The sequence below is a fragment of the Hemicordylus capensis genome, chromosome 6, assembly GCF_027244095.1.
Source record: "Hemicordylus capensis ecotype Gifberg chromosome 6, rHemCap1.1.pri, whole genome shotgun sequence".
In the NCBI taxonomy this organism is placed as follows: Eukaryota; Metazoa; Chordata; class Lepidosauria; order Squamata; family Cordylidae; genus Hemicordylus; species Hemicordylus capensis.
In genome coordinates this window covers 164,530,344-164,549,805 of record NC_069662.1, presented here as the reverse complement: position 1 = coordinate 164,549,805, position 19,462 = coordinate 164,530,344, and the positions used below count along the sequence as shown (strand labels likewise).

Below are 19,462 nucleotides of genomic sequence, written 5' to 3'. Positions count from 1 at the left end.
AGGGGAATATCTTACAGTGCTCACACATGCATTCTCTGCCACAATGTGGTGACAGCCAACAACCTGGATGGCTTGAAGAGGGGTTTGGATGACTTCATGGAGGAGAGGTCTATCAACGGCTACTAGTCGGAGGACTATAGGCTACCTCCAGCCTCAAAGGCAGGATGCCCCTGAGTACCAGTTGCAGGGAAGCAATAGCAGGAGAGAGGGCATGCCCTCCACTCCTGCCTGTAGGCTTCCAGTGGCATCTGGTGGGTCACTGTGAGAAACAGGATGCTGGACTAGATGGGCCTCCTTGGGCCTGATCCAGCAGGGCTGTTCTTATGTGGTCTCCAATTCAAATGCAAACCAGGGTGGACCCTGCTTAGCAAAGCGGACAAGTCATGCTTGCTACCACAAGACTAGCTTTCCTCCTGTGCCCTGGCCTTCTAGGCAGCTCAGCAGCAGAGCTGTGCTGGAGCCAAGGTATCGGGGGATGTCTCCAGCTGCAGAGGAGCACTGCCTCTGTTGCTGCTGCCATTGCTCCAGCAGCTGAACCCAACCCACCCAGCCCGGTAAGCCTGTCAGGGCCCACCATCATGGGAGGGGCACCAACAGAGGAGAGGGCCCCCTGGAGAGCATGGTGATGTCCTTCGAACCCGAGCCCAGCCCTGCAAGGGCAGGAAAAATCCCAGGCAAACGCCACAGTGCTAATCCCCATCTTGTAATTCTTCCCCCACTTGCTGCACGGGGCTCTTCGGAATCTGAACTATTTCCCCAGCCTGTTTCGGGCCAGTGCAAACAGCCTGGAATTGGTGCCAACAGAAAAAAAACACGCACAGGCAGCAAACAGGAAGGACACAAGAGGTTGCTTATCTTGATGGGACCACGCCAAGAGATGCTTGAGAAGGGCAGGGAAGGATGGAAGTTATGGAAACAAAGACCTGGGCAGACTGCAGGTGGGGGTTCATGCACTGAATACACAACAAATTCCTGTTGAATACAGGGCATAGTTTTCTGAACACAGACAACCTCCTCCTGTCAGGCAGATGGGTTCTGGCCTGCCTTTCTTCCACATATGTTAGTTTTCTGTGCGCAGGGAATCTTTGTCTTCACCCCAGGAACATAGGAAGCTGCCTTATGTCAGACCCTTGGCCATCTAGCTCAGTATTGTCTGCACAGACTGGCAGCGGCTTCTCCATGGTTGCAGGCAGGAGTCTCTCTCAGCCCTCTCTTGGAGATGCTGCCAGGGAGGGAAACTGGGACCTTCTGGATGCAAGCAGGCAAGCAAGCGCTCTTCCTAGAGTGGGCCCATCCCCTAAGGGGAATGTCTTACAGTGCTCACACATGTTGTCTCCCATTCAAATGCAAACCAGGGTGGGCCCTGCTTAGCAAAGGGGACAATTCACGCTTGCTGTCACAAGAACAGCTCTCCTCCTCTTCAAACTGTAGGGTGGACCCTGGTAGGAGTGAGCCACAAACCTCCAGCCCTGCACACCTCTGCCTCTTGTGATCAACTACACAAAACTATAGTCTCCAGCCATTGTTGGACTACAACTCCCATCATCCCCAGCTACATTACTGTAGTCCAGCAATTGCTGAAGAGGCTCAGATTGGCCACCCCCGTTCCAGCACAGCTCCGGTCACAGCGGGCCAGCTGGTTCTTCTAGAGCTGGCTAGGCTATAAATGCTTTCAGCCAGGTCTCAGAATTAGGCTATGGTTTCTTTTTTCAAATCATACTACATATGTCCAGTTTTTCCACACTAACACGTACCCAAAGCAGCTTACAAGTTTTATCTACAAAACAGTAAACACAACCTATTGGGAGAAAATGACTACCAAAAGTTAGTCAGCCTAAGGTCATGCTAAATACCCTGTTTCCCCGAAAGTAATACATAGCAGTAATTTCTGATGTACCGCTAATTGCCCTAGTGCATTTTTTTGGGCTAAAATTAATATAAGACACTGTCTTATTTTCGGGGAAACACGGTATATACATGAGAGAAGGACCTAAACTGGTGTTTCTTCAACCTCACTCAACCGGGGCACACCTACATTAAAGGGCGAAAAGTGGGGCACAATGCCTGAACCCCCAACATAGGCACTGTTTAAAAAAAAATTGCGGCCAAGTGGCCATGCAATTATAAAAATGTATTTGTTTTTGTTTCCTTTCTCTGACGTGTGCAATGAGGCTTGTAGCCATCTCTCGCAATCTCTTCTGGTGCATAAGGGAGCAAGTCAGCTTTAAAGGTGGAGAGTTTAAACTCCCCGCTTTTGGAGGCTGAAGCCTGATTCAGGCATTATGCTGCATGAGCGTACAGATGTCTGAACACTTGTACAGGTGAATGACTGGTCCTGGGTTGATTTTTAAAAAGTGAACCTGGAAACAGGCCCTTTAAATGCATGGCACAGATAGGAAGTGTACTTCTGTATTTGCGTTCAAGTTAACATGTGAATGGCCATACCTGTGTATACTACACTCGTTGAATGACTGCTGAACATAATGTGTGAATGGGCCTTCATTCCCCTATGCACCAAGAGAGATGTGTCCCTTCCTTTCTTGATTGGCTAAGCAGATACTTCTTGAATTGGCAACCAAATTAATAAGCCAACAATGTAGCTACTTCTTCCTCGAGAAATCAAAGGAAAACTCTGTCCAATACAAGAAAAAAAAAAACCCCTGAAGGGTTTTATGTGCTCAAATTACTAGCTGCGTTATGAAGGGCACAATGCCACGTCTCTGGCAAGCGCATAATGGTACAGTATTTATTTATTATTTCTCTATGTACCGCTTTGGACACTTTTGATGTTGTTGTTGAAAAGCAGTATATAAATACTGGTGGTGGTGGTGGTGGTTGTTGTTAAAGGGAGTACAGGCATTTGGAAGGAAGTAATGAAATAAAGATAAAAAGGACCAAATACTAAAAGCAAAAAAAAAAGGGGGGGGGGTTCCAATAAATCTTTTAAAAGGGCAGAAAACTTGCAGAAGTACAAAGAAACAAAAAAAGCTGCTAATTCGTTGCCGTCTTAACTACCCTGCCGCCCCAATGCGTCCCTCCCAATGCATGATGGGGCAAGTCAGCTCTGAACTGGAGGCAAGTCATCATGGCACACTGGTTGGGAAATGGGGTCCTACACAACCGCAATGGCTCTCGCTCAGGGCTGTCACTCTCCCAACATTCATCTGGGGCAGTCCAGAAACAACTCCCCTCACTACCTCTGATGGAGAAGGTGTCGGATCATCAATTCTCCCTTCTGCTGCTCTGCAAAAAAACGATAACAGGCAATGCCCCCATTGCAGCCCGAAGGGGGAGTCCCTGTTGGCATTGACGCTTTGGCACCAGCACTGCCCACAGCAGCTCTGTGCAAATTACCTGGCCCCACTGAAAGTGGAAATGGGGCTTCTTCCTCCCACCCACTGGGTCATGATGTTGGCTACTGACTCCTCCGTCCTCCTCAAAGCTGGAGCGGCAGAGAAGCCGGGGTGCAGACCCTGCCCCCAATCCCCAAAGCATATTTCCTCCCCCCTCAAACGTGCCTTTCCTCTCCCCACTCCCCACATCTAAGTGAGGAGCTGCTCCTCAAACTTTCCCTCGGCCTGCCTCCCTCCTCTAGGCCCTCCCTCCCCTCCTGAAAGAGGCTCCAGCTTCGCACTAGATCACAGTCACTTCAGACAGTCTCGCGTTGCACAATGCTTGCAGCTCCTTCCCACCCCTTGGCACTCTCCAGCCACGCCGGACTCTGATCCTCTGCCCTAATCTTGCATGCCCCAGCTCAGCGCCCTGCTAATTCAAGCAAAATCATCATGACTGTACTTCCCCCCCCCCGCCCGCCCCACCAAAACGCTGTCACTTCCCTGCCATTTTCTGAAAAGTGCTCAAATTACTAGCTGCGTTATGAAGGGCACAATGCCACGTCTCTGGCAAGCGCATAATGGTACAGTTTTATTAAAAGGCAGAAGGGAAGAGCGAGGGTGGGGGGGGGCCCTGAAGCATCATTAGATCCACGGATCAGCATCCTCATTCAGAGCAGATTTCCTGGAGGAGCCACAGAGGACTTGGGAGGACAATGCCTTTTGCATCACGGGAGTCCGCTCGCTGGCCACCACGCACGGTCACAGACGCCGGCAGCCGGAGGCCTACATTCTGCGAGCGCCACGAATCCCACGGCCCGCCTCGGAAAGTATGCTACTCCTGGCAAAGGCCACACTCCCACTGTCCTGACACGAGAGCCAGCGTTATGCTTGGAATGCAGACCAGACCTGGGGCTTGGAAGGAACCCTTGCAAAAGAGGCCAGCGGAGAGGTTGGCTGCCAGCCCTTCGGAAAGGAAGGCCCACTAATCTGGAAGAAGAGGGAAGCGGCTCATTCCCCCCACTCCCCCACCCCCCGCCGCCCATGCTGCTTTTACAGGCAGAGTCCTCAACCTTGGTTCCCCCCAGATGGTGTTGGACTACAACTCCCAGCATCCACAGCTCCAGTGGACATAGGCCATTAGGGATGATGGGAGTTGTCATCCAACAACGTCTGGGGATCCATAGCTGAGAACTCCGGACTTGCTGGCCGTAACCCGAACAGCAGTTGAGGTAGCCAGCCTGGGTCTGGACTGTACCACTTTGGACTGCAAGGTAGGGGGTGGGCATGCGATTGTAGAATTGTTTTGGTATGGAGGAATGTTCGCTTCGGGAAAATGCATTGCAGGGAGAAAGGGTCTAGTTTAGCCTCTCCCCCCTCACATGCTATCTTTCTATGGGCAGAGAAGACTTTTTTCAAGGAGAAAGCATTCAGCCATGCGACCCCTACGCTTGCAACCTGAAGTGGTATAGTCCAGAAACAAGGTTACCATCTCACTTGCTGTTTGTGCAAACTGAGTCTGAATAGCTGCTGAGGAAAGACGGCACAAATGGCTGATGGCGAACCGGGGTGGGGACAGAAGGCATAAGCTCCAACGCACTCAACTTAATAGGCAGGGAGAAGGCCGTCAGAGTTATCAACTATTCCGACAACTCAGGCATAGTGCGCCAGAGCATGTGCAGAATTTCTTTCTTCCAAGTTTTTGAGGAAGGACTCCTGAGCATTTGAAGAGCGTCCTTCATTTGAAACGAGAGTGCTCCATCATCCTTTTGGAGCCTTAGCATTGGCTATCTTGCACTTCAGTCTGGCCCCAAAGGGGCTGCACTGGGTGAAAAGCAGCCTGGAAGGAGACAGCAGGCAATCATGGCACGGGGCTAGGCTCTGCTGTCTAGTTTGCCTTCCCAGGGGTGGGCAGGCATAGGATACAGCTGCCTTCTACCAAGTCAGATACTGCACAACTCTGATTGGCAGCAGCTCTCCGGGGTTTCAGAAAGCCTTTCCCAGATTGCCCTGGAGATGCTGCCAGGGACTGAACTTGGGACCTTTGGCATGCCAAGCAACAAGGACACTACTGAGCTGCAGTCCCTTTCCCAGCCTTGGGAGGTAGGAACATAGGAAGCTGCCATATACGGAGTCAGACCCTTGGTCCATCTAGCTCAGTATTGTCTACATAGACAGGCAGCGGCTTCTCCAAGGTTGCAGGCAGGAGCCTCTCTCAGCCCTGTCTTGGAGATGCTGCCAGGGAGGGAACTTGGAACCTTCTGCTCTTCCCAGAGTGGCTCCATCCCCTGAGGGGAATCTCTTCTAGTGCTCACACTTCTCATCTCCCATACATATGCAACCAGGGCGGACCCTGCTTAGCTAAGGGGACAAGTCATGCTTGCGACCACCAGACCAGCTCTCTCTAGGCTTTGCAGATCTCCACACCCAGCCATGGATCAGCAATGCCAAGCCAAGTCAACTTTAAAGGTAAAGTGTGCTGTCGAGTTGGTGTCGACTCCTGGCGCCCACAGAGCCCTGTGGTTCTTTTTGGTAGAATAGAGGAGGGGTTTCCCATTGCCTCCTCCCACGCAGTATGAGATGATGCCTTTCAGCATCTTCCTAGATCACTGCTGCCCGTGCCCGATACACGTTTCCCATAGTCTGGGAAACATACCAGCAGGGATTCAAACCAACAACCTCTGGCTTGCTAGTCAAGTCATTTCCCCACTGCGCCATTAAGTGGCTCAAGCCAACTTTACGGACGTACAACTATTCTCTTAGAGAAGGTGCCTCTTCCCAAATGCCTCCTTGCAATCTGACACCTGGAACCTTGGCACAAGAGCTGGTCTTGTGGTAGCCAGCATGTCTTGTCCCCTTTGCTAAGCAGGGTCCACCCTGGTTGTGTTTGAATGGGAGACTCCACGTGTGAGCACTGTCAGAGATTCCCTTCAGGGGATGGGGCTGCTCTGGGAAGAGCTTCTGCAGGTCCCAAGTCCCCTCTCTGGCGTCTCCGACGTAGGGCTGAGGGAGACTCCTGCCTGCAGCCTCGGAGATGCCGCTGCCAGTCTGTGCAGACAATCCTGAGCCAGGTGGACCAAAGTCCTGACTCCGTATGTGGCCGCTTCCTGTGTTCCTCTTATTACAGGGCAGATATCTACGTGGCAGCAGCACACCCACAGGCATGTACTACCACAGAATAGTCACCCTCTCCTAATGCATCAGCCAGGTCTATAAAAGAAGTTCTGGCGGGGTGGCAAGAACTTAGCACAGGCTGCCCTCTCTGGTTCAGACCTGGAACATAGGAAGCTGCCATATACTGAGTCAGACCATTGGCCTATCTAGCTCAGTATTGTCTTCACAGACTGGCAGCGGCTTCTCCAAAGTTGCAGGCAGGAATCTCTCTCTCAGCCCTCTCTTGGAGATGCTGCCAGGGAGGGAACTTGGAACCTAGATGCTCTTCCCAGAGGGGCTCCATGCCCTGAGGGGAATATCTTGCAGTGCTCACACTTCTCGTCTCCCATTCATATGCAACCAGGGCAGACCCTGCTTAGCTATGGAAACAAGTCATGCTTGCTACCACAAGACCAGCTCTCCTCTCCCTGAACAGGCTTCCAGAGGCCTTGGGGCTGGCACAGGGTCTCAGCACCCACCCAGCACAGACTCGGTTCTCCTTCAGAGATGGTACTCCAAGCTGGCAAGCTGGACCACACTTGGCCCTTCCTCTTTCATCAGGAGCCAGATGATTTATGGCAACACTGGGGTGCAGTCACTCCTGCAAATACACTTGCATGGCATGTTGGTCTAGGGCAGGCCCACTCAACTTAGCGCCCCCCCCCCAGCTGTTTCTGGACTTCAGCTCCCAAAACCTCCAGCCACAGTGGCCAATAGCCAGGGATTATGGGAGCTGTAGGCCAACATCTGCAGGAGGGCCAAAGTCGAGCGGCCCCGGTCTAGGGGCAAGGATTCTTGCTCAGTGGTAGAGCATCCCTTTGCTTCATCTCCGACAGTATCTCCAAGTAGGGATGGGAAAGATCCCTAAAACCATGGAGAGCTGCTGCCAGTCAGTGTAGACACAAGAAGAGACCTGCTGGACAAGGCCCAAGGCTATCTGTTTCCCACCGCACCCTGTTTCCCAGAGTCGCACACCAGATGCCCTCGGGAAGCCCACAAGCCGGAGGTGAAGACATGCCCTCTCTCCTCCTACTGATTCCCAGCAGCTGGTATTCAGAGGCATCCAGCCGCTGAGCCGGGAAGTCTATAGCCATCAAGACGAGTAGCCACTGATCGACTTGTCCTCCCTGAATTTGTCTAAACCCCGATTAAAGCCATCCAGACTGGTGACAACACTGAGCTAGATGGTGGACCAAAGATCTGACTCAAAGCAACTCCCGATGTACAGCCTAGACAACAGGCTATGAGTCCCCTGCTAACTAAGCAAAGAGACGCCTTTAAAAGTGGTGATTCTCTAATATTTAGTAGGAGAAGAGCAACTGGCCCTATCCGACCCCATCACACCATCTTTCCAGTGGCTGTTGCTGGTATCTGCCTGATGTTTCTTTTTAGATTGTGAGCCCTTTGGGGACAGGGAGCCATCTTATTTATGTATTATTTATTTTTCTATGTAAATCACTTTAAGAACTCTTTGGTTGAAGAGTGGTATATAAATATTTCTAGAAGTAGACTGCTGGGCAGGCAGAAATAATTGAGCAGAGTGACCTCTGCAGAAGAGAGTACCTGTCAAGTTCCCTTATTCAACTGCAAAGTATTATATGATAGACACAATCTTTTTTTTGAGGGTTGGTGCCGTGCAATGCTTAGGAGGCTGAGCTACTATCCAGGAAGTCCCTGGTTCAAATCTGGCCTCTGCCATCAACCCACGATGTGGCCTTAGGCACACCTCTCTGCCCCAACCCCTGATCTGCAGCATGGGAGTAATCAACAGGCCTACCATACAAGGCTGTTGTAAAGACAGCCGTGCAGTCTAAATATATGTGAATAGCACTGAATGTTCTAAAGAGCTAAGTAATTGCAAACTATCATGATTACTGTTTTCTTCCACTGAGGAACACAGCAAGGAGGAACAGCCATAATTCAATCTCCTACTGTGTGAAAAGAACAGAAGAGAAGTGTTTTATTGCTGGAAGTTCAATGTGGGAGTAAGCAACAATGCCCTGGTGCTTGGCGTTCACCTCCATAATAGGGAAAACGGATGTTTGAGGCTCATCAAATGTTAGTGCTTTGATTTGAGGGGCAAAAGCTTGGGGCGGCGGTGGGGGGGGATATTTCCTAAAATCTATCTTGCTGCGCATTCCTTCCTTAATTGGCTGGTGATCTGTTGGGTCGCCCCTTCTTTCGGTAATCCCAACCAATCAGGGATCACTTAATGAGAAAGACGACATCCTGTCACTATGCGGCCGATCAGATTTGGCTGTAGGAGGCCGTCATCGCAGGAGGAAGACAAAAGACAAGCCCAATTCAGGATGTATGGCTTTGCGCCTGCTCTAAATGGGCAAATACTTTCACCACCTTTTGATGTCACCCCTGGAGAAAATTAGTACCAGGGACAGGTATTTCCCTGCTGCCAAGAGTATTTGCAAAAATCCTACCCTCTTCAGATCAGCATCCATTTCTAGACAAGCAGCAACCCTACCAGAGCAGTCCAGAGGAACAGAAAACAGACTCCCCCCAATCAGCTCCCCCCCCCCAAAAGGCTTCACAGCATTTCTGGAAAACATTCAGGCTCCAATTTTGCCAAATTTCCCGTAGATAGAACCAGGGCAATGCTGGCAATTCAAACTTGGCGCGGAGGGTGGGGTGGGGTGGTGGTGGTGGTGGTATTTGCTCACTGAAACAGATAATCCTGACTTCAGAAGCCCAGCCTTAGCACACACACACACAAAAATCATAAATATTTCTCTACATACAAGTCGTTTTCAGCTCCCCCCACCCAAGGTATTTTATTAGGCTGTCTAGAACCCATCTAAAAGCATCTCCGTGAATTTTCGAATTCAGCGGTTCTCAAGCTTGGCCCCTCAGATGTTGTTGGACTACAACCACCATCACCTCGTCCACAATCGCTTTCAGCCTGGAGAGCTTAGATTCCCTGCACACCCAGCAGAAAGGGGGCATGTTAACACTCAGCTGAGAGAAAGCGTGACTAATGCCCAGAATAGGTGGACAGCCACATGCATGCCTGCTGCTCAAGAGCGACGCAGAATCCCTTGTTCACTGAGCAAAGAGGCACCTTTTAAAAGTGGCGATTCTCTTAGATCAGGGCTTCCCCAACCTGTGGTGCTCCAGGTGTCGCTGAACTACAACTCCCATGATCCCCAGCCACAATAAATTGTAGCTGGGGGTGACGGGAGTTGTAGTTCAGCAACATCTGGAGCACCACAGGCTGGGGACCCCGGTCTTGGATATGGCCTTTGGCCACCGTGGCTGGGGATTATGGGAGTTGTAGTCCAACAATATCTGGGAACCCAAGGTTGAGAACTCTTGCCTTAAGGAGATCAAGGGGCTTTAACAGCAGAATAAATTAAGCAGCAGAGAGGACTAAATGCCTTAGTCTTGCTATAATTGCGGCTTCTCCGATTCTCTGCAGATAGGATCAAGAGCGGTCCCCCCATTCTAATCTTCTTTAGGCTAAATGTGTCTCATTCCTTCAACCTTTTCTCCTAAACTTGTTCTTCTGGGCCCTTTAGCATCTTTGTAGTTCTCCCAAGCAGCGTTCTCTCTAAGGCGTGCACAAGTGCACCTGTGCGCACACTCACAAGGTGGTGGGTTTTTTTTTACTGTCTGCTCAGTTAATTTTAGATCCCGCTCAGATTGAATCAGGAAGATCCCACTCTGAATATATGTGCGCACACACTGCCTTCATACTGCCACCCAGAACAAAATTCATTCCACACAGAGACGAGAACAACTGGAGAGAACTCTGCTCCAGAAGACCCCTCGGTCAGCTCTCCAACATGCCTCTAGACCAGGCCTGCTCAACTTAGGCCCCCCCAGCTGTTTTTGGACTGCAACTCCCATAATCCCCAGCCACAGTGGCCAATAGCCAGGGATTATGGGAGTTGTAGGCCAACATCTGCAGGAGGGCCTAAGTTGAGCAGCCCTGCTCTAGACCCTGGTACCCACAACTCAATACAGGATGTCAGAAGGCCAGATTTCTACCCCCGGTGCTAAGCAGCAGAGGCTACTGGTATTTCCCCATGCTTAAGGGATGCTCTCCTCAATACAACCTGCAGCAGCTTTGGTCTTTTCTTCCTGCACAAGTCTCATGCATATGGGCAGCTGACTCCTCACTGGATTCTTTTTGGTTTTTACATTATTGACACACAGCTTTGCCCTGCTAGTGGACACCCATGTCCCACAGCCTTTGCTGGGCCCAAACACAGTGGTGTGCTCCGCCGTGAGCTCAAGTGGTAGTCAGAAACTCTTTGGCGATGTCAGAGGGGTGGGACGCTGGAGAGAAACGCTTGGCCTGGACATCTACCAGTCTCCTGATGGGCTTCCTCTTTAAGAGTTGGGCTGGCGGGGTGGGGTCCATAAAAGGCCAGGTTGGCCGCACAGTCTGGGACAAGCTCAGAAACACTGATTCACCATCAACCAACTATCGCCACTTTCCACAGCAAACTGTACAGAGGTGCGGTCCATGTATTGTCCCCTTTCCTAAGCAGGGTCCACAATGGTTTGCATTTGAATGGGAGACCACATGTGTGAGCACTGTAAGATATCCCCCTCAAGGGATGGGGCTACTCTGGGAAGAGCATCTAGGTTCCAAGTTCCCTCCCTGGCAGCATCTCCAAGATAGGGCTGAGAGAGATTCCTGCCTGCAACCTTGGAGAAGCCACTGCCAGTCTGTGAAGACAATACTGAGCTGGATAGACCAAGGGTCTGACTCAGTATATGGCAGCTTCCTATGTTCCTATGCTTTTAACTGCTGCATGACAGGATGAAATGCAACAGGTGAAGTTCTCCCCTATCACTTAGTCTCCAGTTGAAGAAAGCTTTTTACCTGTCTGTTTTCATTGCACATTTATTAAGGGCCTTGAGACTGTCAGGAAGAACAGCGCCTGGAGTCTGGTACGGGCACAGATCCGTGGTTGTTTGCCACTATCACGGTCTTATACAACTCTCTCTCATTTTAGTGGGGCCTGCACAGGAGAACTTCCTGTCAGACGTTGCCTTTATTGACGTTGAAAGACCAGTACATGGAGACCTGTCTAAAAAGCAGAGATGCAGAGCTGAAATTTTTCCAGGGACGTTTCTTTCATTTCTAAAGTACGTTAACAACAATAAATGGATGCCAATGCAATATTAGGCAAGCCTGGCAATTTCAAAGTCATAACTGATGTTTTTCAGGTGTTTACCCCCAAGAAATGTGGGAGGAAGGCTACATATTGATTTGTAAAGAAGAGGTTAATACGGTGGTTCGGTTTTTACTGCATATATAGGTCAGATAACATGCCAAATCAGATTGCAATCTATATATGGCAGCAGGAAAATTTGCATAGGAAGATTTCCCAAGGGGAAAAATGCAAATGAGAGGGAAAAATTGCATGGGAAATCTTCCTGAAAAGTTTCCACTCAAAATTTTCAAGGAAACCCACATCTCTGCAAAGAAGTTCCATCTAGAGCAGCATCCTAGTGGCTGGCTAGATATTAGGTATGGGAGGAGAGCTGGTCTTGTGGTAGCAAGCATGAGCTGTCCCCTTTGCTAAGCAGGGTCTGCCCTGGTTTGCATTTGAATGGGATACTGCATGTGTGAGCACTGTAAGATCTTCCCCGGGGATGGGGATGCTCTGGGAAGAGAAGAAGGTTCCAAGTTCCCTCCCTGGCATCTCCACGATAGCGCTGAGAGAGTCTCCTGCCACGGAAAGCCGCTGCCAGTCTGTGTAGACAATACTGAGCAAGATGGATCAATGGTCTGACTCAGTATAAAGCAGCTTCTTATGTTTAATTTATTTTTTGTTCAATTTTTATACTGCCTTTAATAAGGCATCCCAAGGTGGTGTACAAAAGTTAAAATACAATAAAACTCCATAAAATCACATTTAAAAACCTTAAAATCAGTTAAACGATAAAAACCATTAACACAATATAAATAAAAACTCACCATAAAAAAGACACACAGAAGCAGGAGAGCTGAGAAACCCGGCAGACCCTAAGGGGCAAAAACCTGGACAAATTCCTGAGTTGTTGTTGTTTTTAAAGTAGCCACAGATGTCAAAGAGCGGACATTCACCAGGAGAGCATTCCAGAGCGGGTGGGGGGCGGGGGCAACAACAGAGAAGGCCCTGTCCCTAGGTGAGAACAGTCTGCAGGACTCTTCTTATTTGTTATTTCTCTTTGTAAACTGCCCTGAGCCATTTTTGGAAGGGCGGTATAGAAATTGAATTATTATTATTATTATTATTATTATTATTATTATTATTAATCAATATTGCTCCAGTCCTGCCGGAATCAGAAGAGTCTCTGTTGCTGTGCTGTGGCGTGGAGTCCCTGGAAGCAGAGGGTCCTGGGCAACGTCCCCCAGCCCCTGTTTCGGACAGACCTGCCACCAGGAAGCCCACAAGCCAGGCAGAAAGGCAACTGTCTGCCCCAGCAACTGGTTCTCCAAGATATGCTGCTTCTGAACATGGGGGTTCCACATAGCTGTTGTTACTCACAGCCCCTGATGGTTTTTTTTCACTTTTTCACGTAGCGCCTAATTAATCTATAGAATTCTTTGCCATGAGATGTGGTGATGGCCACCAGCTTGGATGGTTTTAAAGGAGGCTTAGATAAATTCACGGAGGACAGGTCTATCAATGGCTACTAGTCTGAGGGCTATAGGCCACCTCCAGCCTCAGAGGCAAGAGACCTCTCAAAAGCAGTTGCAGGGGAGCAGTGGCAGGAGATAGGGCATGCCCTCACCCCTTGCCTTTGGGCTTCTCAGAGGCATCTGGTGGGCCACTGTGTGAAACAGGATGCTGGACTAGATGGGCCTTGGGCCTGATCCAGCAGGGCTGTCAGCGACTCTGTCTTCCACTCTATAGCAGCAATCGGAGGCTCTCCAGCTGTTTGACTATGACTCCCATCACCCCCACTGCAATTTACTGAAGCGGCAGGTGATGGGAGTTGTAGTCCAACAACAGTTGGAGAGCCTCAGGTTGCCACCCCTGTTCTATGGGCTGGTTTACAAGGACAGCACATGTTATCTGACTTCTCAGCACGTGACAACTCACAGCTAAATGCACGAACAGACTCCACTGCATTTGGAGCGTGTTCGGTCGTATTCGGATTCTGTCTGTGGCCTTATATTCAGGATGGCCCATTCATACATGCAAATCAGCTCAATAGTGCGGCAGTCAAATGATGAACATACATTCTGAAACGGCCCAACAACACAGAGCACACTAAACAGAATAGTAAGATACTTCGCATTTTGGGATTTCCCCCAGACATATTTGCAGTCAACAACACCTGGAAATCCCTGTTACGGGGGAACACTGCAGCCGGCCAAATGGAGCAGTTAGTTAATCCCCACCCGGAGTGAAAAGTACCCTCTCCCTATGAATTCTTTTTGCTCCACATTCCAAGCCAGTCTTGCAATCCACTCATAGCTAACAATCAATAGCAGTTTCAGATGCAACTCTTGGGCAAGAACCCTTCCTTGGAAACCTCACAATTAAAAACCTCCAGCAGATTCGAGATGGGCCTAGAGGCCATCTCCTGGCAAAGTAGGCCAGATCTTTGCTTGGTCCAGGAGCCTTTCTAGCCATCTGAGAGATGACTCTAGCCTCCCATACTCCACTTCCCACACGCACACATTTATATATGATCATCTTCTTTCTGCCCTTGAGCATTTGTGCACAGACGCCTCCAGCTCCCCCTTCTCCTCTGAGCCTGCACCTTCTTAGATCTGTATTACAAGCCTTCTGCCTTTCTGAACGTGTACACGCGCAGACACACACACCTTGCACTCTTCTGCAAAAGGAGAAGGAGGAATGAACCCCCAAACCTGAGCCGACTTCCTTGCTCCAAGAAGGATAAAGAATGTGAAAGACTGCCAGACACAAATCAAGAACAGATCCCCTCCTTTTACAGGTCTCCGGCTGGATCCTCCCCCTCCCCCGCCCCAGGGTCAGTTTCTAGGCATCCTGAATGCATGGGGATGCTCCTGTCATTAAGAACTCCACCAGAAAGCCGAAGAGATGCCCGGGCCAGCAGGCTCCCGAAGTGGATCCCGTGCAACCAGACCAGTCCACTTGTAATGATTGCCTTCAGTGAGCTAATCCATTGCAACAGGATCAGCCTGCTATGAAGGAATGTTAACTCTTTGCATGCAACAAGCCAGGTATCGTTGCTCTCTGCACATCCCAGACTCCCCCCTACCCAGGAGGAAAAAGTGGGAGGGGGGGCACACCAAAGGCTATTTTTTAAAATCATAAAGCATGCAAACAAGAAAACCTTGCTGCCCGCTTCTAAGCCGCCTCCCCCAGCAAGATCCTGCGACATATGCACGCCCAGAGACTCAAACCTGGGAGTAAGCAGAGAGAGGAGAGCATTCACACGGGGTTCGGGGGTGGGCTGCGGGGTCATTGCAAGGGCTGGGAGTCAGTCCCCACCGCCTCCCGCGAAGACCGTTTGCATTTTTTTTTTTTTAAAGAAGGAAAAATCAAGCAAGAGGAAGATAGGTAAGCGAAGGTCTGAAGCTCTACCATTTTGATGCAAGGGTCTCAGGTCAAATGAGCCCCGATGCTCCTCTGCTGGCAGGGGGGTTGTGATCTCCATGAAAATGTTAGGATGTGGTGGATTTTTGTCCTTTAATTTGGATTTTCCGCTCCCCCCCCCCCCCCCACGACGGCGGTGGTTCCTTCTGCTCGGCTGCAGCGGGCCTGGCTCTCCCGCTTTCTCCGGCGTCTCGGATGCTGCTGGTGCGCCTTTCCCGTCGCCCGCCCCTCCGGCGGCGGCTTCACTTCATCCCCCCCACCGCCATGTTCGCCCTGCAGGGAGAGCGAGGAATGCTGCTGGCACCCAGGCCCAGCTGATCCGGGACGTCGCCTCCAGCGCGCCTGCGCGCGCGGCCCTTTAAAGGGGCAGGCCTCCCCGCGCGGCCGCTGCGACGCTGCGCGGCAGTGTGGCCGCGCGCGCGCGCGCAGGGAGAGAGGCGCAAGCCGCGTTCTTGCCTAAGAGCGGCTGATCGAGTAACTGCCGGGCGCCCAGTCTTTGCTAAGGCTGCCTTCCAATATGCAAGCCCCTTTAAATCGGGAGACTTGCTTCGGAGGAAGCAGATCGCCGCTGCCAGTCTGGGTAGACAGTTCTAAGCTAGGCGGGCCAATGGTCTGACTCGGTAGAAGGCAGCTCCCCATGTTCCTCTGAAACAAGATGCATGGGATCAGACTGCACGCAGGAAACCTTTTCAGGCCCTACCGTGGAAGAGAAACAGCCCGGTCGTCCTAGGCGTGTAGAGTCAGAGGGGAGACTTCAGTGGGGCTTACTCCCAGAGAGTGAGAGGGAGTCGCTCAGTGGTAGAGGCAGAGCTCTGCTTTGTGTGCAGGTGGAGGTCTCGGATCCCTGACAGCATCTCTTTGTCAGGCTGGGAGAGACCCGATCCCTGCTTGAGGCTCTGGAGAGATGCTGCCGGTCAGGGCTGACGCTGCTAAGGCAGATGGACCAATGGTGTGCTTCGCAGATATGAGTATGTGTTGGATGGATTGCAGCCTTAGGAGGTTTAGGCTGGAGTTCCTATGAAACAGCTGCTCTTTTGCAGTGCATATCATAGAAACATAGCTAGCTGCTTTCTACCGAGTCCGACCATTGGTCCATCTAGGTCAGTATTATCTACACAGACGGGCAGCGGCTATCTGCTTCCTCAGAAGCAAGTCTTCTGATTTAAAGGGGCTTGCCGGGCCCCAGACAAGCATGTGTTGGAAGGCAGCCTTAGGAAAGAATGAGTGTCCAACAGCTTTGCAATCAGGTCAGACCTTTGGTCTATCTAGCTCAGTATTGTCTACACAGACTGGCAGCGGTTTCTCCAAGGTTGCAGGCAGGAGTCTCTCTCAGCCATCCCCAAGTTACAGCACTACCTGTATATACTTCATAACCTTGTGGGTTGCCAAATCCTTGTGTGTAAATCTTTGTAGATATATCATGTACAAACAACCACTTTGTATATAATTGTGCTTTGGCAACGTATTGTATGCTTTGGTAGTTAGTTAAATAAAAAAAATCTTGTCCTATCTTGGAGATACTGCCAGGGCGGGAACTTGGTGCCTAGACGCTCTTCCCAGAGTGGCTCCATCCCCTGAGGGGAATCTCTTACGGTGCTCACACTTCTAGTCTCCTATTCATATGTGCAACCAAGGCAGACCCTGCTTAGCTAGGAACTTGGAACCCCTTGGAACTTGGAACCTTCTGCATGCAACTGCTCTTCCCAGAGGAAGAGGAGAGAGTATTCAAAGAGGAGAGAGTATTTTAAAAAATGCTCCAGAAAGAGGAGAGAGTATTCAAAAAATGCAAGGCCCCTGCAGTCTGAAATGGTACAGTCCATTAAAAGCTTTCCTCTTCTTAAGGGGCAGGTTCATTATAGCAGCATCCTAACGATTGGTGTATTAAAAACATTTCTGCCTGGTTTTCTAATAGTTTGAGGCCACTTACAAACACAGTTCAAAGCATAACAAAAGCTACAGAACCAAACCAAGAAATCCCACTGCAGCAAATCCACAGAAATAAAACCTAATCTTAAACATAGTTTCACCTCAATTTCCAAAAGCTTGCTTGAAAAGATGGGCCTTATCATGCCTTCTTCATCATGCTCATTCCAGAATGTGGGGCTGCTGCTAAGAAGGCCCTGCTCCTTCTCTCTTCCATTGGCAGTTTTTACAGTGGAGGGAAGTAAGAGGCCTGGCCCCCCAGGGATCTGTATGACAGGGATCAGTAGTGAGACCTGTGCTCTTTAACTTGTTCATCAATGATCTAGAAGTTGGGCTAAGCAGTAAAGTGGCCAAATTTGCAAATGACACTAAACTATTTAGGATAGTGAAATCCAAACAGATGGTGAGGAGTTCCAAAAGGATCTCTCCATACAGGGGGAGTGGGCGACAAAATGGCAAATGTGATTCAGTGTAAGCAAGTGTAAAGTGATGCGTATTGGGTAAAAAAAGAAGCCAACTTCACATATACACTGATGCGGTCTGAGCTGTCAGTGACTGACTAGGAGAGAGATCATGGAGTCATGGCAGATAACTCATTGAAAGTGTCAACTCAAGTGTGTGGCAGCTGTCAAAACAGCAAATTCCATGCTAGGGATCATTAGGAAGGGGATTGAAAATCAAAATGTGAATATTATAATGCCCTTATACAAATCTATGGTGTGGCCACATTTGGAGTAGTGTGTGCAGTTCTGGTCAACATATCTTAAGGAGGACAGTGTAGAACTGGAAAAGGTGCAGAAGAGGGCAACCCAGATGATCAGGGCATGGAGCATCTTTCTTATGAGGCAAGCCTACTGCATCTGGGGCTTTTTAGTTTGGAAAAGAGGTGATGACAGTGGGGACATGATAGAGGTATATAAAATTACGCATGGAGTAGAGAGAGTGGACGGAGAAATTTTTTCCCTTCTCTCACATTGCTAGAACCAGGGGTCATCCCATGAAACTGAAGGCTTTGAAATTTAGGACTGACAAAAGGAAGTGGTTTTTCACACAGCTCAGAATTAATTTCTGGAATTCTCTGCCATGGGATGTGCTGATAGCCACTAGCTTGGTTGGCTTTTAAAGAGGCTTAGACAAACTCATGGAGGACGACAGGTCTGATAATGGCTACTAGTCTGAGGGCTATAGGCCACCTCCAGCCTCAGAGGCAAGATGTCTCTAAATAGAGTAATAGCAGCAGAGAGGGCATGCCCTCACGCCTCACCTCTTGCCTATGGGCTTCTCAGAGGCATCTGGTGGGCCACTGTGAGAAACAGGATGCTGGACTAGATTGGTCTTGCATCTGATCCAGCAGGGCTGTTTTTGCATTCCTACTCTCCCAACATGTTGGAACCTCACATAGGGCCCACTCTAAGACTGCTGGGTTGAGACCTGGAGAAGCAGACAAGAGCCAGCGTGGTGTAGCGGTTAGAGCGCTGGACTAAGACTGGGGAGACCCAAGTTCAAATCTCCATTCAGCCATGAAACTAGCTGGGTGACTCTGGGCCAGTCACTTCTCTCTCAGCCTAACCTACTTCAGAGGGTTGTTGTGAGGAGAAACTTAAGTATGTAGTACACCGCTCTGGGCTCCTTGGAGGAAGAGCGGGATATAAAATGTAAAATATAAATAAATAAATAATGGTGCAGTCCCTATCACTAGAGTCTGAACCAGGGTTGATTAAACTGAAAGAGATCTTGGGGTTGTGGCAGTGGAATGAAATAGCACCATGAAAATGCCAACTTCATGCTAGGGATTAGGGAAGTCACTGAAAAGGAGGGTTCTCAGCCTTGGGTCCCCAGCTGTTGTTGGATCATCCCCAGCCACAAAGGCCAAAGGCCACTGAGCCCCTCCTTGGTAGGATGTTCTCACTTAGAATACTGTGTATAGTTCTGGTCACTCCGTTTCAAAAAGGATATTGTAGACTTGGAAAAGATGCAGAAAAGTACAACCAACATGATCAGAGGGCTGGCTAGTGCAAATATGTTCCCTTTGAGACTTTGTAGTGCTGAATAAATTATAGCTTTGTTTGGGGGACATGATAGATTATGCATAGATTGGGGAAATTCGAGAGAGAAACGCCTAATACTAGAATTTGCAATAATCTAAATGAAGAATCAATTTCAGCAAATTCAGGACAGCCAAAACCAAGTATTCCTTCATGCAATGCAGAATTAATCTGTGGAATTCACTGCCACAAAACGTGCTGATGGCCACTGGCTCAGACGGCTTTAAAAGGCCACAAATTCCTTGAGGAGGACAGGTCAATCAGCAGCTTTGTCCTGTCCTCCTGCCACTTCATCTCCATCTCCCTGTGGGGCAAGACCTGGGCAGAGCTTGATGGCAGAACCAGAGAAGAGACGGGCTGGTGCATAACTAGAGTCTGGCTCCCAGAGGACAGAGACATGGAAACACACACACACACACACACACACACCAGGAGAGCTGTGGGAGTTGGATATGGTTGTTTG

The 19,462-nt window shown here is 49.8% G+C and overlaps 1 protein-coding gene across 2 annotated transcripts in view; it reads right to left on the bottom strand.

The window, feature by feature from the left end:
- Window positions 1–15,348, bottom strand: part of ZBTB47 (zinc finger and BTB domain containing 47) — a 61,106-nt gene extending 45,758 nt beyond the window's left edge. For both annotated transcript variants that reach the window (XM_053263652.1, XM_053263653.1), the window contains exon 1: window positions 15,020–15,348. In XM_053263652.1, the coding sequence (XP_053119627.1) occupies window positions 15,020–15,022 (3 nt within the window). In that variant the 5' untranslated portion in view covers window positions 15,023–15,348. The remainder of the gene's footprint in view (window positions 1–15,019) is intronic.
- Window positions 15,349–19,462: the final 4,114 nt, after the last annotated feature.